The sequence below is a fragment of the Balearica regulorum genome, chromosome Z (assembly GCF_011004875.1).
Source record: "Balearica regulorum gibbericeps isolate bBalReg1 chromosome Z, bBalReg1.pri, whole genome shotgun sequence".
Classification (NCBI taxonomy): domain Eukaryota; kingdom Metazoa; phylum Chordata; class Aves; order Gruiformes; family Gruidae; genus Balearica; species Balearica regulorum.
Genome location: NC_046220.1, coordinates 59086324 through 59109667, shown reverse-complemented (window position 1 = coordinate 59109667; position 23344 = coordinate 59086324). Strand labels below are relative to the sequence as shown.

The 23344-nt window shown below is 43.5% G+C and overlaps 1 protein-coding gene across 9 annotated transcripts in view; it reads right to left on the bottom strand.

The window, feature by feature from the left end:
* Positions 1 to 10984: 10984 nt before the first annotated feature.
* The window catches only part of ARHGEF28 (Rho guanine nucleotide exchange factor 28), a 129915-nt gene continuing 117555 nt past the window's right edge, over positions 10985 to 23344 (bottom strand). For all 9 annotated transcript variants that reach the window (XM_075741170.1, XM_075741172.1, XM_075741173.1 and 6 more), the window contains one exon: positions 10985 to 11669. In XM_075741170.1, coding sequence (XP_075597285.1) covers positions 11509 to 11669 — 161 coding nt within the window. In that variant the 3' untranslated portion in view covers positions 10985 to 11508. The remainder of the gene's footprint in view (positions 11670 to 23344) is intronic.

Here is a 23344-nt window from a genome sequence, read left to right as displayed (position 1 = left end):
CATCTTAAAATGGAGCTGTTTGGCTTTCACAAAATTTCACTTGGAAATACTATGAAGATTTTTCCTCCACCATAGAAAATGGAGGAGCTGATTTATTTTCAATGAAATACTCTTAGAAAACACTGTAAGCACTTTCTGAATTTCTTTTTCAAGCAGCTACAGTCCCAATGCAACCATTTACTCACAAATCAACCGCAGCTGCTCTGGAGTATTTATTCCCACTTCCTAAAGGCTCAAAAGACCAAGTTCAGGTAATGTTTGTACTATGGGATAGCTGATGACTTTTTTCCTCCCTCTTGATTTTGGATGAGGCTTTGAAAATTAGGGACTGTCGACCTCCCCATGCAAAGGTGGAGGGACAACAGGAGTGGCGATAGAAGAACAGATGCCCACCACCACATCCACCTCCCTCTCTGGAAGGCGCCACTCCTATGTTCCTATGTGTGATCCCCTATGCCCAAAAAATCCTTCCCTGTGAAGCTCAGGGCACATGCTAGCAGCACCGGTAGAGAACTGGGCACTACTCCCTCACCATTAGGCAAAGAGGAAAGAATTTAACACCATCTTAAAGATCTCAAACCCTGCCCTATAGCAATAGAGCAAATGCTCATTGAGCACAGGGAGAGGAAAGGGTTTGAAATGGTGTTTCAGTGCTTCCTTTGAGCTCAAGCAGTACCAAACAGACTTCAGTAAAACAGTAAGGAGGCCTAAACTTTACATAAATATGCATGTGTATAAGCTATGCCCTCTCTCTTTGCATGCATAAATTTATGTATGCATATAAATGCCCCTAAAAGCTATGATATGTTTGAGCTTTCTAGGCTAACATTAAATGCTACTCTTAATCTTAATCTATTCCACAGCTGAACTGGCTCTTCTGAATTCCTGAATTTTGTAGGAACCAGGAGGGAAGCTTGTGTCTTTGATTCTGGCATTTTCATGTGAAACATGATGACCCAGCTTGATGCTGATTTTGATAGTCCCTTTTTTTCTTTCTTTTTTAATCTGTATTTTTAGCATGTGTAGAAGCATCAGTTTTCATATACCAATAACTTATTTTACCTGAAAAGCTGTCACACACAAATTAATGTCTCTCTTCCCTTGTTTCTCATTGCCCCCCACATACACGTTAATCACAAGCAGAAAGCACAAATGACACTACATACTCCACAGCATCTGCTCAGGCCTTAATTAATCCAACCTTCACACGGTCCCCATGGCAACGATGCTCAACAGTCTCCCCTTACTTGGAATATTCAATAGAGCATCTTACACTACATATTTTATTCAAATTATGGCTACAGAATTACTTCTGTGTTAGCAAAGCAGTGTCAGTGTTGATGGGAACAGAACGAGTCCTTGCTCTACTTGACCCTCCTCATGCATTACCTCATTAAAATATATAATGGCGTTCAAGCTAAGTCACACTAAAGCAGACATGTTCTTTTTCAAAGCCTAGAAAGAAGCCTATTACCACTTTTTTATGTCTAAAACTCTTGGGCTTCAGAAAATGAACAAGAATATTTTGCAGTACTGCAGCTGCACCGCATATCATAAAGGCAACTATGAAAATAGCAATAGCAAAAAGATATTTCCTTCATGTATTTCCTATCTCTCTAGTTCGGCTATCTTATTAGCACGTGTTTTGGCAAGGTGTGATCCCCATTATTTAAATCTTAATGGAGGCTGAAATAACAGCAGCTGTAACAGCTAATGGAAGAGCTGCTTATTTCAGTTGTTGGGTGGGCAAAGGACCCCCATTCTTAGTTTTTGGCTGAACCCTTTCTAGCTACTTTGAACAAGGCGCCAGACCGGATGTCTCCACCAGGATGCTGTCAGACTGCTCTGGCCAGATGGGCAGCAGGACCCCCTGCTTCCAGGAACAAAAAAGCTCGTCTCAGCCTCCTGGCAAAGGCAGTCCTGATGGTCAAAGACCAGGAGCAACCCATTGCCAACCCAGCCTCTCCATAGCCAGCAAGGCCCTGGGAGGCGTTTGGATAAAACCTCTTAGGCCAGCTTCGAAGAGGGAAGTACGAGCTGTCCCTCCTATTTTCCACCTTGCACTGTGCCAGCAAGCCCCTTCCCCAGGGGCGGCTGTGGGCAGGGGTCAGCAGAGGAACCCTGTGCCTCCTGGCCAGGTTCCCTTGGTGGGGCTGAAGCAGGGTGCTGCATGAGTCCAGAATAACACCCGCCAGTTATCATCCTGTAATCCCACAAACTATCCCTGTGTGAAAAAAAAAAAAAAGCCTACAAACCGTGAGAAGTGACTCAAGAAGGGACTTGGGTGTAACGGTGGGTGGGGAGGAGGCAGGAGCAGGTGGCTTCAGGTCGTGACTGTGCACCAGTGTCAAGTGGACGGAGGGCATGTTGGCTTGGAAAACCTCTGCGTGTTTGCATCTTATACACTGCATCTCTTTCCTCTGGGTATTAAATTACAACTTCAAACACAGACAGCATACACAGAGAGTTGAAAAGAATTATTTTGCTATTGTGTGCAGACAACTGTGTTGCTCTGAAGGTATGTACAAATTAAATGTTAATCTGAGTCCAGGGTTAATCTAATTATTGCTTCCTTTTGAAGTAAGAGGAACAATATTTACTGAGTAAATTATGGACCTCTAAAGATAAAACTTGCTTTGAAGATTAAACAACACACATCTTGTTAGTTATTACAACCATACTTGACCCTTGTTGCTTTGTAAAAACTTAAATGAATTTTGAATTTTCACAGAGATGTTGCATTTCAGAAGGCACTACTTCATGTTCTTGTCAAATGTTTTTTAACAGGACCTGAAATGGCAACGCAACAGAGAGTACCAAATACACGAGCAGCTGCTGGTGAGGTATGTGTAGCACACAGCTACTCTGCAATACAGAAGAAATACGCGTTTTAGCGTAGAGGGCACGTTGGCAGCATGGGGAAATCATCCTTATCACCATGGGCCAGGCTTGCAGGCTAGCTCCCCGCACGCTCACCACCTCGGTCCCTTGGGAGAAGAGCCATGCCCTGATGCCCGCTGGAAAGGGCCCAGAGCATCCTAGTTTTGTGCTGGGGAGGCAATCACAGCATAGTGGAGGCATTTTGTCTGAGTCTTTCAAGCTTGGATGCAGGTCTGCATGTTCCAAATATCTGATGGCCTTCAGATCTCTTTTATGTTCAGGCCCATCTCTGTAATTACCCCAGAATGCTGACAGAAGTTGCAGAAATAATAGGTTGGAAACATCTGAGCAACGTTTAGGGAAATGTTTCTGCTTATCAGAAGGCAATCGCGAAATTAAGTGGTGAGCACTAATTGAGTTTCATTTAATTGAAATTATAGATGGAAGGAATGCATTCTGGGGAATTTCAGTTACCCAGATGTTCTGAGCTCCCAATTTCTCAGAAGGAAGAATATTTTTAGTTTGGTATCTGCAAACCATGTTCTGTTAGTCATGTTCAGAATATTCGAGAAGCATGTTGGAGTCCCAGCCATCATATGGCCTTTTCAGCTGATGACACTCCAACACAGTCCTGCCTGCAGGACAAGCAGAAGTGACTAACCCCTTACAAATAAATTAAAGTGTTTCCACTCTTTCTGGTGGTCTCATGCAATGCTGATATATTGTCCTTGAAAGCTGTTATACTGATCTATTTGAAGAACAATGCTCTAAATCAAATGAGAACAGCTGGAATCAGAATTAGAAATTGAATCATTTCTGCTGTGCAAATGAAGATTTCCAGTAAGACAGCTGATGAGCCCTACCCTTTGTCAATAATTACTTCGTATTGTGAAATACTCTGCAGCACTCAGCATTCATTTTATATGCCAAGAGTGGTTTCCCAGGACTATAAGCCACCTTTCACAACCTGTACGCAGCCATTCAACCTCAAGATAGGTACCGGAGGGATGAGAGCCAGACAGAGGGCGACCTGACTGATGCATGAGCTCCCCCCGGGTCTCACCACTCTGCTGTGGCAAAGCAGGGTGAACATGCAGCTCCCAGCACAATCTGTGGCATCATCTTCAGCCACACCAAATGTCTTGGTCCTCCCACGGCTAGGTTTTCTGGATTACGAAGCTGCCAGCACCGTCCAGCTGACAGCCATGTACCAGCCCCAGAGCTGGAACCCTTCCCTCCACACCCACCGTTCCTGTAAAAGGCCATCCAGAGGAACATGCCTCGTAGTTCACTTGCAACATAGTGAACACCTGTAGTTTCTCAGGGAGTTCATTCCTCATCCATGGATCAGCCACAAGCAAGCTTTGCCTCCTTACCCTGAGTTTCATCTGATGGTAAAAAATTTTGCTGTGGCAGACAGAAAAAATATCAACCATGCCCTCTAGTCTGAAACTTTAGATGTTTACTGAGGACTTAAACTAGAGAAAATTATCTTGATAAATCTTCATACAGAAAGCTTGGGCAGAAACTGGAAAGTAGTCTGATGTGCTTAAGACTTGTTCCACAGCATTCAACAGCACCAAGAGGATTTCCTACAGTCTCACGACTTACTGCCCAGACACTTTGCATGGCTGTAGTCTAGATATGAAATGAAGGTCAGTTGAGGCCAGGACATCATTTCCATGGTGGGGACAGAGTCTTCAAGAAGGAAGGGATCTTACGCACAGATACAGCTGTGTGCAAGCTTTTTCTGTCCATAGGGTGTCTAGAAGCACTGCCAGATCTCAAAGTAAATGACTGATCTGATGCATGCTTCAAAGGAGACCACATCTTAGCTTTGGATCCTCAAAGTCCTTTCTCCACCTGCAGCATTGACACTGTCCAGCCTTCATTGAGATGCAAGCTGTTTTGATATTACTCAAGCATCAGGTACTTGGACATAATTTTATGAAGTCCATGCCACCTTGTAAGTTCAGCTGGTGGCTGTACACAGGTTTAAAATCAGACCACATCTGGTCATGTCGGACTCTGCACAGGAAAGCAACATCAGCACTCCTTCTGATGTTCTCCTTTTCACCGACAATTTGAGTATGTCACTCTGAAATCTTGCTCCTTACACAGTAAGGACATCAGTAGCACCTAGTCAACAGCATCAAAAGCTGGAAAGCAAGACCAATTTCTCATGTTTCTTGCACTACTCAAGAGGAGCACAAGTAGGTCTACAGCTTGACCTGAGTATCCTCAATGAGATGAACACAGAGGGATGCAGGCGTCCTGTTTGTTCACTTGCACAGGAGGGCAGGGGACTCGTGCTGGTCTTGACAGGCTGCTTTCTGTTCATGGGATTGTTCATCTGTGCAGGGCTTTGTTGTTAGCAGTGGTAGCCTGGGTTAGTGAAAGGTTCAGACCTCTGCACAGGTCTCGTAGGCATGATTTGACAGTTTTATATAAAGCTGATAGGAAAGTTCCTTTGTGTCTGTTAAGCAGCCTCCATAGGAGAAATTCTTTGTTTCAAGTTGCGTGCTTCACTCTCACTTTCAAAAACATCTGATTCTCACTCCATCTGGCACTGGATTTAAAAATTATGGCATCTAACCAGTTCTCAGATTATCAGTCTAACAAACAATAAGTAGTGTGATAATTACTGATTATTTTTCTCCGAATAAAAGTTTGTTCCATGAAGGAACCTAGAAAACATCCATGGTAAGGGACACTCTTCCTGCCTTCTCTATACCCAGAGTGCCTTTCTGTGTTCTTCTCTCTCCTCCTGGCCTCCGACCAGGATATTTCAAGACCAACCTCAGAATTCAGCGGGTGCTGCAGACCTCCCTTTGGCAGAGCCCTTCCATGTAAGGGGTGGGTACATCCTTATCTGAGACTGACCAAGCAAGGAGAAAAAGAAACTTCTGCGTAGCTGATCCCCAGGATAGGAAACATAGCTCTCTGGGAATTTGGGAGCCAACTACTGACCTGGAGAGAGCTGCTGCTATCACTGCTATGCATGTCAATGAAAAACATGGACATTGCCAGATGACCCATTGCCATTCCCAGATGATGCCCCGGACCATTTCACCACCACAGCCCACAAAAGTTTCTCCACAATCCTCTTTTAGTCTTTGGAGATCTGCTGATGCAAGAAGTCTAGTGGTCTATTGTCTGATGCACACTTGCAGAGTAAAGGGAGGTATTAATGAGAACACACTTAAAATAAATGCCAGCAAGGTTATCCTTTGAGGTTTTTCCTTTATATTTAAAGAAATGAAATGCTCTTGTTTCACATCAGCCTGCCATTGGGGAACCTTTATGCAGAATTCAAGCCATTGAATTCAGGCCATCCTCAACAGTCTTATCTCAGAACCTGCAGTGAGACAGGAAAACCTTTTTTTTGAGGCTAACATGTAACTGTCCTTATGACTAAGATTGCCAAGAATATTCACAGCTACTTCTGCAGTGCTTCTACGTACAGATCTTTACTAAGGATGAGAAAACAACCAAATACATCCATTTGCCTTGGCAAAAAAAAGTCACAAAACAACTGCAATGGCATAAGAGCGAGCAGACATCCAACCTGGTACAATATGCTAATGCCCGACAACCTGTGTTGTTTCTACCTCTGTAATACAAACTGTGAACGATTTGGATGGGAAGCATTTGGGGTCGGAATTCTTTTCAAATACAATACTCATCATAAGGTATCCGAGCAGTCACGCTATTTCCCCATTTGTCATGAAGTGCATAAGGAAAACTGCCTCAACTCTCCTTTGCTTTCAAAATTCAATTGGAGCAAGTTGTACACGTTACTTACCACAGTACAGCGTCTTTGCTTTTCTCCAAATGAAGACCACCACAAACATGATTTTGTCAGCATTATGGCACTTTACCTCAGAATATGCACTAAGAAGCAGTGAAAAATCTTACTCACTTTTTTAACCTAAATGGATGGCATATAAATTAAATGCAGCCCACAGGGCACTCGAAGTAAAATGATTCATGTTCCTTACATGGCAAACATTAACAGATTTTTCTTTAATCACTTCAGTAAACAATCTTTGGGGAGTTTGCTGAGAGCCTAATCTGTATTTAATTTAGTCATTTGAAATAACATGGACGAGCTTTGTGAAAAATCTCTTAAAAATGCAGCTAAGCATGTTGTTTACCTTAATACTCAAACAGCAGCCAAGTGAAGCGTTTGCTCTATTCTGGCCTCATTCTGCAAATGACTGAATGCATAAATCTAAGGTTCTGGATACAGTCCACTGTGAGCTTGAGCACTTCATTAATTCTTTCTTTACCATTTTATAGATTTGTTGAAAAAAAATTTGTTGCAAGTTTCCTTAAAAATCTCTAAAAGTTGTTAGATATGAAAGTTTTACTAGCATGTAACATTAAGGAGAAAATGCTGGACAAAGTCTAGCTATTACAGTAAAGAAATCTCCCCTTGTTAAATGATGGAAGAAAGTTAAAAAAAAGAAAAAATAACAAAGAGAAAGCCCAACCCAGTGCAGTGGAGCTTGCAGCATGGCAAATGCTCCTTTAATTTAAACACTGAAATGAATGACTAAATTCAATTTGAGCTTCAGAGGCAAGATGCCATGAGAAGCATGGCAAAAGAAAACCCAGTACATGGGATGAGTTAAAAATAAAAACAATTGACCTTGCAAATAAGCCCACTTCAAAATAACATAATAAAGGTGAAGGGAGAACTTCCAAATTTATTTTTCTAATTAAAAAAGAAGACGAATCATTAATATATGCCTGACAATGACTGAAAATGCAACCTGCTAAAATGGCTGAGTCTCATTGGACTGCATTTAAATTCTGCTAAGTATTAAGAAATGCCTAAATAATGGACAGAGTTCAGGGGTGCATAATACAATCTTGTTCTAAAGAGCACCTGACGAGACCATACTGGCCTATAGTTTAAACATTTTCTACAATTAAAATACCTAAATCTAGAGGCACCTGTTTCCTGCCTCTGCCTTCCTTGAGTGCCAGAATTTTTACTGTAAACCACAGGTGAGCAAAAATAGGATGCTGCCTGATGTTAGGGGACTCAAGGAATTTGCACAACAGCTGAAGTCCCGGCCAGCCGCTTTTTGACTCCCGGCCCCTCAATTAAAACTGATGAGAGAAGCAGCATCCTCTCTTCCTCTCCCAGTGGCAAGACACTTACATGGTAATTCCCACACTGGGCTGGGACAGCAGCTATCCATCCAGCACCTTCGATTTGACAGTAACCAGTACCAGATGTTTCAGCGAAGGCATAATAAAATGCAGAGAGAGTAATTGTGGAGAAAACTACTCAGTTTTTCCCAATTTCCCACTGGTCCCTGGGCAATGCACGTATCCTGGGACATACTGCATCCCAAGAACCTGGTCTGGCTATTCAGAAATCTGCCAAAAAGCTCTCCAGATGGCAACCTGGAATTCATGCTGACTGGTAAAATAGAGAGGTTGTGGACTGTCTTTAATGTAGGACCCTTAAGAGAGGCTGGATTCCCATTTTTAATTTTAGTCTAACTGTGAAACATAAAGAGGTAAAAACACTTCTAGAAATTCTAAAAAGGATTTGGGTTTTTTTCTTATAAAGAGATATATTAACAAAGTGCTGTCAGGTGAGCGGAAGTCTTGCAGGCTAGAATAGAAACTGGAAAATACATCTGCAGGCCCAACCTTTCCCTGATGATATTGGCACACATACAACACCAGCTGGAATCAGGTCCGGCTCATCGAGAAGGTCAGTGGTTAGCCCAAGATACCAAATGAACAGCTAGTCTGGCAGTCCAGTAAGATGCAACTGAGAAAGCTCTGAGCACAGATAGCACACCAGTCCCTGGAAGAGAATTGTCCACATTGGAAACCCTTGCTGACAAACATTTACTATTCAAAACTCTGCCTCCTCTAAGAGATTTTGCACAATGCAAGGCTTAGGGTAAAATGGAAACCATATGACGCTTGCGCTTATCCAGACAACAGGCAGGGGCAATCCTGAGCTCCTCTGCCCCATACGCTGGGCAGATGTGAGGTAGCTCTGACCCAGGAGCTGTGCAACTGCATCCCTGCTGCACCGCTGCTGATACCGTCAGCCACGCTAAGCAGCACCTGGCCAGTCCAGAGGGCTGCCTGCGCCCCGCTCAGATAGGCACGTCCTTGGTTTGCCAGCTGAGGTGCCTGGAGCACAGCTTCAGCTGCGCTGGACCACAGCAGGCACGTCGGCAGCAGGGCAGAGTGCAAACCAGGCAAGGATGTTTTGGCTGGGGTGTTTTCCCCTCTTGTTTTCAAACTGCTCTGGAAGGACCTGACAATGAATCAAAGTTACAGTTTTGAAGAAATACACAGAACATTTATTCAATTTGATGGAAGCATACAGATATTTTTTTAAAGACAAAAGGCACAAAACAGGTCCTGGTTTCTCACTGCCTAACACACAGATGATCCCACGAACCTGAAAGCAGGAAGCTAGCTGGCTCCTACATGGGAAAGTAGCAGAGTTTCAGAAGGGTTCAGTTAACTAAAAGCCTACTATTTTTCCCCTTTCTTTTCTTTTGACCAGTGAGATGGTCTCATCTGGTAAATTTTAATGTGTAAGGGCACTTACTGAAGGTACAGTTATAATACAATAACAAACTGATTTACAGCATCTCTGCACACAAACTGGCAGTAGTACCAAAATGATGATAAGCTTGGGACATGAACAAACACTTAAATTTGGCACCCAACGTGGGGCACAAGAAGGATTGAGATAAGGATAGTAATTGGAAGAGGCAATCGTCCAAAACATGGACTGAACGTAGCCAGAGAGTGAAACAGTGGTGAAAGGACGAGGGGTGGATTGTGTGTGTAAATTGTCCACTCTTATTTGGTGTGATGATGTTATTTTGGTTTTTGGTGTCAGGAAATCTTTTTTTTTTCTTCTTGTTTGTGTGATTTAGTGTTTGTGAAGTTTCTGTAGTGAGTGTGTGTTTTAATGATAATTCTTAAATATGTGATTCACAGAGGCGAGGGGTGGAATGTGTTGGGTTTGTGTGGCAAGGTTTTGGTAGCGGGGGAGCTGCCAGAAGTTTCCCCTGTGTCTGACAGAGCCAATGCCAGCCAAGATGGACCCGCCGCTGGCCAAGGCCAAAGCCAATCAGCACCTCTGTGATAACATATTTAAGAAGGCAAAAAAACAACTTAGGGGGAGCTTTTGTAGCCAGAGAGAGGAGTGAGAAGATGTAAGAAACTCTGCAGACACCAAGGTCAGTGCAGAAGGAGGGGCAGGAGATGCTCCAGGCACCGGAGCAGAGATCCCCCTGCAGCCCGTGGTGAAGGACCATGGTGAAGCAGGCCTGTCCCCCTGCAGCCCATGGAGGGAGGATGAGGGGGTGTAGAGATTCCACCTGCAGCCCATGGAGGACCCCACGCCGGAGCAGGTGGAGGCACCTGAAGGAGGCTGTGGCCCATGGGAAGCCCACACTGGAGCAAGCTCCTGGCAGGACCTGTGGATCCGTGGAGAGAGGAGCCCACGCCAGAGCAGGTTTGCTGGCAGGACTTGTGACCCTGTGGGGGACCCACGCTGGAGCAGTTTGCTCCTGAAGGTCTGCACCCCATGGGAGAGACTATGCTGGAGCAGTTCGTGAAGGTCTGTAGCCCGTGGGAAGGACTCACGATGGAGAAGTTTGTCAAGGACTGTCTCCTGTGGGAGGGACCTCACACCGCAGCAGGGGCAGAGTGTGAGCAGTCCTCCCCAAGAAGGAAGAAGCGGCAGAAACACCGTGTGATGAACTGACCACAACCCCCATTCCCCGTCCCCCTGTGCCGCTGAGGGGGGAGGAGGGAGAGAAATGGGGAGTGAAGTTGAGCCCGGGAAGATGGGAGGGGTGGGGGGAGCCGTTTTAAGATTTGGTTTAGTTCTCATTCCTCTGTTTTGCTTGGTAATAAATTAGATTAATTTTCTCTCGAAGTTCAGTCTGTTTTGCCAATGACAATAATTAGTGAGTGATCTCTCCCTGTCCTTATCTCGACCCACAAGCTTTTCGTTACACATTTTCTCCACTGTCTAGTTAAGGAGGGGGAGTGACAGAGCAGCTCTGGTGGGCACCTGTCCCCCAGCCAGGATCACCACAGCAATAAAAACCATTCTCTTCTGAGCAATTCCTGAGCCAAGGGATAAATAAAATAACCTCATAATTAAGGGTACATAGCACATTTCAGCAAAGACTACAGCCATCATTCTTACATTGCTGTCTTCTCACGTTATATCACAACTGTAGAAAGGTTATTGATCCATACTCTGAAATCTCAATAGCAGACCCATCTCTCTTAGCTTGCCCTTTTAAAAAGAAGACTCAAGAAAGTCAACGCTAGCTTTCATAGCTCTTGGTGGCATCTTTACAATTCCAAAATGTTATGTCTCCCCTGCTAACCATTGCTTCTTGCAAAGCATCTGAAATCATGTCATAAATTAAAGATTGTAAAACAAAGGCTTCAAAATAACTTAATTGTTATATTTATCATGGGGAAAATCTTTCATTGGATATTAAATACTACCCTTAAAGCCACTTGGTCATACAGAGAGCAACTACAGACATTTAGGAAAGCGGACACAATTATATTTCCAAAGTGCTACTGAGATTAGAAGATGAGCCATCAGAGGTAAACAATCTTCTCCTCTACTCTGCCTCCACTTTCTGCATCCTGCACACCCTCGGGCTGGTGGTTCAGCAGCAGTGTGTCTACCTGTGGCGGCTGGATGGATCCCGGGTTTGGAATGCTTGTCTGGGGACCCTGGGCCTGTGAGGCATTCAGATCTGTAACACACAAGAGAAGGACATGTGACAATGCTGCACCCGTGCCATCGTAAAGAGCAAAATTCTGACTTTTTCATTAGACCATTTCTAATTTACTGTATTATAAGTTATATTACATCCTGGTGAGAGGTACCTTACCCAAATTTACTGAAATCTATTCAAGTCTGTCCACTGTAATCCAAAGGATGACAGCTGTCACTATTTTTACAATAAAATAAATATATACCCATACTTCACTAACAAGACACACAATAATGGAAAGGCATAAATGCTGTCAGAGTTGGGCTGGAGGGAAACATGCAGCACATAATTAGTACTTTTATTAGTAATAATACAATTATAAAATTAATACAGTTTCCATCATTACACAGAATTTTATTTGCAAGCCTTCCTTCTAAGGATGAAAAAAATCAACTGAGTAAACGCAGTTAAAAGTCTATTTGACTGGCACTTGCAGACTGTAACAGATGTACAACCATTCAGCTTTTTCTGCCAAGCTTATCTGTGTTTATTTGCACAAACCACCTACTCTATTCTTGTTTCATTCCTTTAGGTGTGACATGGAGATAATACTTGCACTCAAACACTAAGAAATTATTTCACAAGGATCTTCATTTGTTACCTTTCCAATTTTCTCCTTCAAATGCAGATAATCTGGTACTTGTTTTCCAGCATTGAGCTCTAAAAGCTTTTGTGATGGTCTGCACGCTACTTAAAAAAACCCAAACCCACGGTTGAGTTTTTTCCCTAGTCAGCTTTCTGTACCACTTCAGTCCCTCAGGAGATACACCTTAGTAGCTGGCTTTTCTGCATCTTTATTTCAGCAATGCAATTTTTACCATAAAAACAAACTGCATAACAAGAGAGTGTGTATCCTTGTACGTAGGGATGAGAAAAGTCTGCAATGGATAGGCTGCAATACTTTTCACTGTAATCTTGGTCACCTGACCTCTGCTATTACATCAGGAGGGTTAACTTTTCATTCTTGCCTCTGCAAAAGGGACTCTGTAGGAAGAAGGGGAGCCTGGCATCATCCTTCCCACAGCATGGGGAACACCAGAAGCAAAAACACCCAGCACTGGGGTCCTTTGAGCCTTGGTCACTCATGCCAAGAGTTAAAAAGACATTTCATGCCTGCTCTGGTTCCTACCCCTTCTCACATGTATGTGCAATGAAAATTATTAGAAAGGAGATATTCGGGGTTTTTTTACACACTGTGTCACTCTAACTGGTGGCAGTTTAAAACGACACCTCCCCACATTTGGCATTCCCCCAGACGCACGTGGCTTTCACCAGTCGTGTTCACTGAGGCAGGAGTTTAAGGTAAGAAAAGCTTGCTGGAACCCTGCAAAGCCTAGGCTCCCTGGCTGCTCCCTGCCACGGGGAGTGTGGAGCGGTGGGAGATACTTATGCGATGAGCATGTGGGAACACATCGTATCGCTGCCTCTGCCTTCGGCGTCTTCTCTTTGATATTCACACAGCTGAGGGGAGCAAACAGGCTTTGAGGCTTCAGCTCCCAGCGTAAGCCACGTGTATGTTATACCTGCTCCTGAGACTGCCAGTTGGTGGCAGGGACAAGGTATTTATACACAAGTGGTGCTTGGTCACAATGGGATGACACAGGATGTTAAGAAAATTAATCCCAAATTCCCTTTATTTTACTATTTTACACTGGATTTAAAGGATCAAGTTCGGTCTTGGTGAAAACCCAGAGCAAGTCTTGATCGCAAGTTATCTCCAATATGTAATACAGCAGGATTTGACTCCCTAACTTACTTGTACAGCCTTGCCTTGTTAAAGATGACTTTGGCATTTATTTCTTTTGATAGCCATATTAGAAAAAGATTACCATTTGCAGCAACAGAAGAAACCAGAAATATCCTATGTCTGCTTTTCTTTATGGAAACTGGATGCTTCCATGTTATTTATTTATTAAAAAGAGCCCTACCAGTGAAAAGTCGTCAACCTCTAAACACTCCCATTTCAGGGTAATTTTACCAACATTAATACTCCTTTTAAGTCCTGTGAGTCTATTCACCTTAAAAAAGTTATATGCATAAGAATACCAGGCAGTAAGCACTTATTTGAAAGATCTGCTTCCAAAGTGTATAAAATACATAATTGGAGAAGCCTAATTCCAAATTGAAGGAATCCAGAAAAGAAAGAGGAACACCTTACATGCAGTTATTTTCCACCATCAAAACTAAACAGTAATTGCTTACCAATTAAAACAGTAGCAGTTTCCAAACCATTTCTCATTAAACCGTTACAACTCTAAGCAGCAGAGCTGAGCAGTGGAAACTGTCAGCATTCTGGAAAAGCAAATCAGATTTTGTCACTATTGAAATAAATGATTTATCGCTAGTTTGTTTTTTTTTTTAAATTTTGTTGCATCTGGAGAACCTGAACAGCAGGAGAGCACCCAGGAGGTGAGACACTAGCTGCCACTGGAGTGACGAGCAGCTTCCCTGGCTGGAAAGGTTGTGCTTAATCCAACTGAGGAGGGACGGGGCTGGTTTTGGCTGCACTTCGGCTGGCACTGAACACAGGCTCTGCCTAATAAAACCACAATGTGTCCCCGGGCTGACATACTCAGCCTGCCGGCAGGGAGGGTGCCTGCTGTCTCCCTGCCCGGTGCCATGCTGGAAGCAGCCAAGCCAGGAGACCAGCTGGTATCACAGGAGGCAGCGCGATGTGCCCCAAAAGCAGCTGCTCAGGGAGGGTGGAAGAGCTGCCAGAATTGGTAATAACAGCCTCAGGTGAAGGGAGAGTGGGGAAAGCGAACCGATCTGCCAGCCAACACCAGTTCTTGTTATGCAGAGCAGCAACAGCTGCCAAGAAGCCTCCCCTGAGCTCCCCGGCGCAGCACAGGGAAATGGGCTGCCCTTAGCCCCAAGCAAGAGAACAGTGGGAGAAATCCTCCTCTTTAAATGCTCTCCCAAACCAGGGAAGAACCCTCCAGAAGCAGCCTTAAAAGCATCAGCTGCTGCCTACTAAAGAACTCATGAGAGCTGAGGATGCTCAAAAGAAAAAAGGAAAACCAATTCTCTGTGCAGTCAGTAAGGCAGAGGAGGGTGGGCAAAGGGTGCTGCTACCAGAAAGCAAGGGCTGGGAAGCTCTCCCGTGCTCCCCAGGCAGCCAGGGCACCCATGGGAACCTCCCCAAGCCCCTCTCCAGGCCTGTTCTCTGCTGCACTACGACTGACAGTCAGAACTTGGTATGGAGCAAAAGCCAGATCAATAGGGACCATCGACCTTTTATGAGCCTCCTTCGTTGTGACTGTAACTCACCTGCCACCATCAGCAACAAAATGAGTTTCGTATTACTCCGTTTCTTGAAATTCAACATTTACTTATCCTTTCTTCTGCTCCCTCCCAACCTGCCGAGCGATGCTCGGGCAGGCTGTGTTCAGCTCAACAGCGCGCCCACCAGACCAGTACCCGCATCACCAGCACCCAGCGAAAGTGCTCCCACTGCCCCTGCCTGCACTCCTGCCTGGGCTGGGCTCTGCCTGCTGCCTCAATCCTGCACCCCTCGCACAGAAAGGACAAGCAAAGGTGACAGTACCTGGTCACAGCCTTCCTCTTGCTCATTTACATCTAAAGAACACAGGCTTTCCTTCATATTTATAGAAGTGCAGAAAATACTCCCAGATTTCCAAAGCTTTAACAAAGCCGAGCTGCAGCTCTCACAGGGTCTTCTGTGAGACTCCCAGGTCCCCACGCTCTCCCACTTCTGCAGCAGCCAAAGGCTGTCGGCATCTGACCGCACCCCAGCCCCTGGAGGTTACATGCAAACTGAAACACCCTTTAATTGTTTCTCAGTTATGCAAAATTTATTTCTCCTACAACACTCCAGGTAAATCTTTCCTAAAGAGTGAGAGCCAGATCCTCAGCTGCACCATGTATACCCTAGACAAAACTGGACAGCAGACCAGAAAAATACACTCTTTCAATGTTAGGCTGGTCAAACTCCCCAGCAAAGAGGGATAGCTTGAGGCTGGAGGCCAGGTATTAGGTGATCTGTGACAGCACTTCAATATTTTGGGGCCATGTAGCCTGTTCAGCCCAGCAGTGCCACACCGCAGCAAAAAATACCACTTAAGTCCAGCTTTTTCTCCTTTTTATCTCAGTTGAGACCATTTCATTAAATAAAGAAAACCCAAGTATTCCATGTTGTCTCCCCCACCAATTTTCTCAAAAGGACTTAGAGGCTGTTTCTACCAAATCGTGGAAAAAAATCACAAATTGTCTCATGCACACAGACACATACTGCCAAATCCAACATTAAAAACAAATCCATTTTTTTTCCCATTTTGCATGAGTTTAGCTCTGGTATCATGAGGACAGGTATCGGGAAACTGCAGAGAGACACTCTACTCCCCTAAAATAAAAATTCTTTTCTAGGCAACCTAAATACAACAGTACCAGCAGACTGCAGGCCTGCAGCGTGTGGGGGTCAGCTTTCATAGGAGTTTCTAAGGGGTCCTCAGTTCTCCTAATGGGGTCTGGGTCCAAACTTGGAGAAACAACACCTCCCAGCTAAAAACGTGCTAATGTTGTACAGAAAAAAAAAAAAAAACCCAACAACAAACCCAAAAAAAGTGGCATTCAGCATCCTAACTACCATGCCCTACCCGTCCTGTAGCATTAAGAGACAGGAGTAGTGGAATCACATAAACTGCTCGGAAGGTGAAGGACAAAGCAATGGCATTTGCAAGAATCTGAGATCAATACAGACCGAAACAAAGACCGTGCGGGGAGGGGGGGGGGGGGGGGGGGGGGGGTGGGGACGGACGGGACCAACGGGGATACAAAAGCCAAGTAAACAGCTCATTCGTCACAACTGATTCTCACCTTCTGTCTGTTGTCATAGGCTGTAAGCACTTCCACATCAAATAAATACCATGGATTTTCTCCTTCACCCTTCCTCTCTCTCTCCCGAGGATCATAGCTCTTCAGGTACGCCTGGCGTGCCCACAGTGGTGATTATGGGAAGGATAGGAAGACATTATCAAGGCACTAGGAAAAGACTCCAGGCAAAAAAAAACCCCTCTCAAGGCTCTGTGTTTTTAATAGAAAGCCCTCCGTGTTTGTCCTCTAGCTCTGACCCTAATTTCACAGTATCACAGGATAATTCAAGTTGGAAGGGATCTTAGGAGACCTCTGGTTCAAACTCCTGCTCAAAGCCGGGTCAGCTCTGAGGTCAGACACACACACAAACAAAAAAAAAAAAAGGGAGGGGAGATTTGGGGGGAGCTCACCACATGGATTTTACAGAAACTGCATATATACACTGAATTAATGTCCTATGACTTTCAAAGATCTGTGTCACATGTTGGCCCTTTTTACAAAAGTAAAATTTTATTAAATGAAGAGAGAGCGATGCCACTTTTAAGCAACAAATACGTTAAAGATTCTCAAAACCATTAGTCCTCTGAAAATAATATACAGAGTTAGGTTTTTGTTTTACCACTTATTTATAATAACTGCTACCAGTTTTTATACCAAGTTCATTTGGACCGACAGCTGACACATCAACTTCAGGCCAAAGCTATTTGAAATGGCAGAGCTGCTGTATTTAATCCCCTCCACTGGCACTCATGCATAATGCAAAGCCCAGGCAGACACCTAAAAACCAGTGCTAAGTCTACCAGGTCTGGGATATTCAAAGGAATTCAAGGGTAACCAGCTCTCATTTGCTATTGCAGTTCAATAGCAAACAGCAGCCTAACTCCCATGAGCTCCACTGAAAGTCTGCATCGGCAAATCCCATGGCATGTCTTTGTCTCTAATGATGCTCCCATGGTTTCCATGCGGATTCATTAGCAACAGCCCAGAGAACTCCAGGCACCTCAGCCTCTCCTCCTGGTGAAAGGCATATAGGATCTGTTTTGATTGCTTTTTTTTTTTTTAGTGCCTACTATATTCTTTCCTAATTTGCGATGAATTTTCCATACTGCAGGTTCAGTTGTTTATGGAGCTGATGGATGGTGGCAGAAAGGCCACTAGACAGCCCCAGACCTGCCGAGGTAGGTCTGCAACAGCCCTGCAACAGCCAGAACACCACTGCTGCTGCGCAGGTTCACACCACTTGGTATAGAAAAAGCATTTTATAAGTTTCGAGGATCTGAAGACAATTGCCAGCAGTTTCACTAGGAGTCAAGATCTCAAATACCATCGAGAAACCGGGCCTTCGCACCTCAGTAAATCTGATTTCACAGCAGCAACTAAATTTGGTACTGGGTCTCAAAAAACACTGGGAAAAATATTTTGACCCTGAAGCTACCAAGGAAAGAGGAGCCTAATCCATTTCCCAGCTGACTGAATAAGGCAGGAAATCAATCTGAGAATTTTAATGCTGCTATTTACTTTTAACCAGCCCAACCCCGTGAAAAAGCAGCAGCTGCATTTCTTAGGCAAACAGGCACCTTCATGAATAAGAGGTCTTTTCACAAAAAGCAGATGAGCAATTAGATCATAATAGATCCTGCGTTAATTAGTCTCATCAGCTTTTTGCACTTTTTTTTTTGTTACAAGACAAAGAAGACAGAATTCAAAGTCTGTGATGAATAAGTTCTGCAACATAACTCTTCCTCACATCTGTACTTTGGATTTTTGATCATGATAAAATTACTGGAAATGCCATTCTTCTGCATGTTTCTTCTTTGTTTAGTTGTTGGCTTAGGTAAAACAATGCAGTTCAGTTTTCAAGTTTGGCCTCGTAATTTTTAGAGAAGTTTGGTCTAGAGAATTTGGACCAAATTCTTGGCTAAGACAAAAATTTACATTTATTCCACTGAAACTGCTTTATCATAAAGCTCCATTATGGTTCCAACTCATTTATTTGATACTTGTCTAAAAACTCCAGGTTTTGGAGTCATGTGATGATGCAGACGTCTTTTATTAAAGCCCAGTAAACACACTATTTCTAACACTGGTGTTACCAAAGAAAAGATTTTAAAACCATCTCAAGCTCAAACACTGCCAGTGATACCACTTTAACATGGAGTCCATAGCATGCCCCTAGGTTGAAATAATTTAAAATTTTAACCTACTTATGTGGCTACGTTATCAGTTGTGCTGGCTTTAAAGCATACAGTTTCTAACTATTTTTGGCATGCTGGTTTTTAATGCATCTCAATAAGAGAGACTTAAAAATAGGTCTGACTTGAAATCATAACTTGTCTGTGCATTAAATACAGTCTCACGTTGGCACGGCGTACTGCCTGCCAGCTGTCTGCTTCTGCTTAGTATTAATTTATTTAGGTATGAATTCCCTATTAAATTGTCTTTGTGCTAAGCTTTGAAGCTTTAGATGGTCAATTACAGGCACATACGGTCCAACAGGTATTCTGCTAACAATGAACACATGTTTTATTGACCTACTTCTTTTCCAGCTCATTAAACACAGCTGCACTCAAATGATCAAGAGAAAATAACCATAAAACCCCAAGAACACCCTTCCTACAAAGGATCACAAGGAACGTGGCCACTGCTCCACCCATGGCAGCAGTGCCCATGCAGGGCACCTCTCCAGGGGCAGGGGCGACTCAACTCGCCCATCCGCTGACAACAACAGCGGGGAACCATGGGGAAAATCCCGCAGCCTCTTCCTTCAGGTGTATCTGAACTGGGCAGCAACTCATCCCCCCCGCCTCCATCATCTGCAGAAGGCGTTTGGCCAGCAGGCTGAAGTCAAAACAAACTGCGGTCAGTGGGTAACGCTCCTCCTTGAATGTTTGCTGGAGAAAGGGAAATACCATAAACTTACAGACACAAACAACGTTTCCGAAGACTTAGCAGACAATGAAACCAGCCCCCCTTTCTGCTGCCAGCCAGCATGTCCCCATGCCCCCCTTGCCCACATTCCCAATTTGCACCCCGCAGGTACAACACTGCAGCCAAGCTTCCTCTCCTTCCCTCCCGAACAGAGAAACAGTTAGCACTAACCCTGAAAAAACAGTGTCTCTGGCACATGAATTCATTCCCTTTGAAACAAAAGGGGATATTTACACATCAAAACTATTCTTTTGAGCTGTTACCACAGACAGACATTAATGTGATGATTAACTTTGCTTCATATTTTATGGATGGTTTGGTGTTTTTGGGGTTTTTTTAAACTACAATTTTGCTTTGAAATAAACATTAAATCAAAGACGTTGGCAAACAATTGATTTTGTCCCCAGCTTTTGGCTGGTCTTTCAGGTGCAACACAAAGGAGCGTGCTCTGGACTTAGGCAAGTATTTATTTGAGGGGCAGAAGGGCATAACTCTTACAGAAGCCAAAAAGGGGAGGTCATTTATAAATCACTTTCAAGTCTCCTCCCAAGCACCTCAGTTTTATATGGTAGTTTCCCAACAACAGACCAGATCCATCACTTCTTACTCATAAAAGCTGTGGCAGAGGAACACTACGCCAATATATAGAACTGCTGCAGAAGCAAAAATTAAGGCAAAGCACCTGTTTCAAGTCAATTACATGCTAATCTTACCCTTGAATAGAAGCTGCTGCTTATTGACTAATGCAGGAAAAATTATGGGCACTACTATAAGAGTGAGCATCTGAGAGAAGCCTCTTATCTGATAGTCACAGAGATACTTTTTCTCCCCTGAGCTCAAAACACAGGGAAATTGTCACTTAATTTTTGACTGCAGTTTAAGTATTAGCACAGTCATTTTTCTCCATTTTTAGTCAGGTTGGCAGGAAGTATACGCCCTGATGTTTGCTTCTTGCAGTCATTAAAACAAACAGCAAAAATTGAAAATTTGCACATTCCCCAAGTTTTGCATTGTAAGCACAGGAAGTTTCAGGGTGTGATCGAATATTTTGAAATGGGTGCCCTTTTTAATTGTTCGCTAAATGCTCTGTGAACATCTAACTGCTGTGAAAACAGTTTGCATAAAAGCTAAAGGGAAAACTGTACATCAAAGCCAGAAAAAAGAACAACTATCAAGTAAGCATGTGCCTTCATCCCTTCAGCCAAGTGCTTTCCTTCAGTGCACAGAACGCACTTGGATCCACTTTTCCTTTCTTCTGCTCCCAATTCTCTCTGCTATGGGCAGCACAGGTCGTACCCTTAAGCCCAAACTCATCATCACTTCCTTCTACCTTGCCTTTACTACAAGTTTTCTTCACCTCTAGTCCCACAGCTGCACCTGTGTAGACCCTGGCTCTGCTTTGGTCCAACACCTTCCAGTGCCTTCCCACCCCTCGCTTCATGCACTGCAGCTCTGCACTGGTTCCATCCTACCACTCCAGAGAGCGGGCCACTTCCCCACAGCAGAAAAAAAGTGATGCTGTGTTTTAAAACATCCTCCTGCATTCATTTTCACCTTCAGTTCAAAAATGCAGAAGCCTTTCTTAAGACCTTCATCCCCTTCCCATTGCCACTGCGCTGTAATGGCAAGTTCCTCTGCATAGGAGACAGCCTCTCCGCAGTTCTTGCTGTCAGCAACAACTATTCTGCAATTCTCAACCTCAATTAAAAAAAGAAAAAAGAAAAAAAACCCTCTTTTCATCCTTGCCAAATAACTAGTTTCCCTATCTGTCATGTATTCTCTGATGCGTAATATATTCAATTACTTTTAAAGGCACATGGTTTCTTCAATTTTTCTACAACAGACCCTAAACAAATACAGCCAAATCACATTTACTTTTGTATCATTTATGTATCATTTATAGATGCAACTTCCAAGGGACACTCAAGGAATCTCAGCAGGTGACTGTTGGCAGTTTTCCTATTTGATTAAACTAAAACCAACTTCCTTACCAGCACCAAGGCTCCTCCCATCTACTGCCGCACCAAAAATTTACACCTAAAGGAAGTTTTCTATAGCATCTGGGGGGGCAGAACAAGATAGTCCATGAAATCTCCTCTAGCAGTTTGGCTATGGCCAATATAATTTATGTGGAAGGCAACTGGGTGCTCCTGTGATGAATGCCAGTAAAAGGCAGACAGATAATCTTCCGCAGTTTCTCAATAAATATTTAACAGCAGATGCTGCTGAGGTGGTTTTATATTGCTAAGACTTCATTACTTTTACACAACATGCTACAGGCCATTTCCTGGAATATGTAAAGTATTATACTAAATAATTAAAATGAGATTGTACTTTTCAAAATAAGCCAGACAGATACACTTGGTGATTCAGCTACATGATTTTACAGGGTGTGTTTGCATACTCAGTATCTTGCAAAATTTGATCATCCATAAACAGCTTCTCCCAGCCATTAGGATGCATTATTTATTCATACTTGTGCATCTATTTCAGGCTCTAACTCCATTACAAAACATATACAAAACTTTTTTAATGTTCTAAAGCAGGGCATGCAACCAGGTCTCCACCCACAGATCACATTACCTGAGGAAAACAGGGACCTCCCAAGGTATCTTCCTGACATCTAACAATTGGAAAGACTCTTGTTTTGTGACTGCTTTTCCTGAGAGATCACCAACCTCCCTGCAGATTTGCTGCCAAAGTCACAGCTCTGCACAGCCCTGAGCTGGAGCTGCTTCACTACAAACCAGTTGTCTGGCAAAAGACCCCCTGCCCAGGGTCTTCTGCTTTGGAACATGCCCCTTTCCCTCCTTCTACTTCCCTGAAATCCTTATCCGTTGGAACAACCTTACCCAAGTAAAGAATAAATCTGTATGTAAGAGATAAGGTCCAAACCATTCCGGTTTCATTGATGCCAGTAATTCCACTGACTTCAAAAAACACTGCACTGATGTTGCTGCAACTGTAAATATGAGGAAAATTAGAAAGATTTGACCATCATCCTGTTGTTGTTTAAGAAGTCTGCAGGCAATGAAACCCTGAGTATGGTGTTCAGATTTACACCAACACCAGTGATACCTCAAAGGACAGGGATGGATAATCTCGTCACTCCATTCATCACCTTAAAGATGTGCACTATTTTAAACTTCCCTCCTAATGAATGAGCCCTAAATGAGAAGATATTAGAAATAGCAAAATCAGAGAGGCATTACACAGGAAATTCTGCACTTACATTAGCGTACAAAGTAAAACCAGAACATCATTAACTGCCTTAATTAAAAGGTGATGTAACACTCCTGCATCTACTGTGGTTATGTTCAGAAATGAGAAAAAGTTTTATGAGATGAGAAAATTAGTAACAGAACTACAAAAACCTAGCGCTGCAGAGCTGAAAAGCAAGTGTTGCTTGAAATATACTAATTGCAGATGACATATAACGACATATTTTTCATTTTGGTATCACACTGCCGTGTGATTTAATCCCTTTTGCCATCTGCTTTAAACAAATGGCAGTGTTATTCCCAAGAGGAAAAAAATACTTCCCCTGTGATTCACTCCCACCAATATCCCACAGACACTGATGTCTTATGGCAGAGCATGAAACTCAGTGTTCTGTGGTATGGAGCGGAGGCAAATTTGCTGCTATCTGTTGCAGAGTTAAAAGTAAGATCTTACTTGTTCTAATAAATCAATGCAACTCTGAACCTGGAAGATGCAGGTACTGATGTTACTCAACTTCATATTCTTATATCTTCCCATTTCATTTCACTCTCTTTTTAACTTATGCTGAGCGCTGAACGGGCTCTGTGCTCACCTATGCAGTCATCCATGCTAAGAGTAGAAAGGATATGCTGAAGGCAGAAAGGGCAATTTGGAATTAATTGCATGTTCTC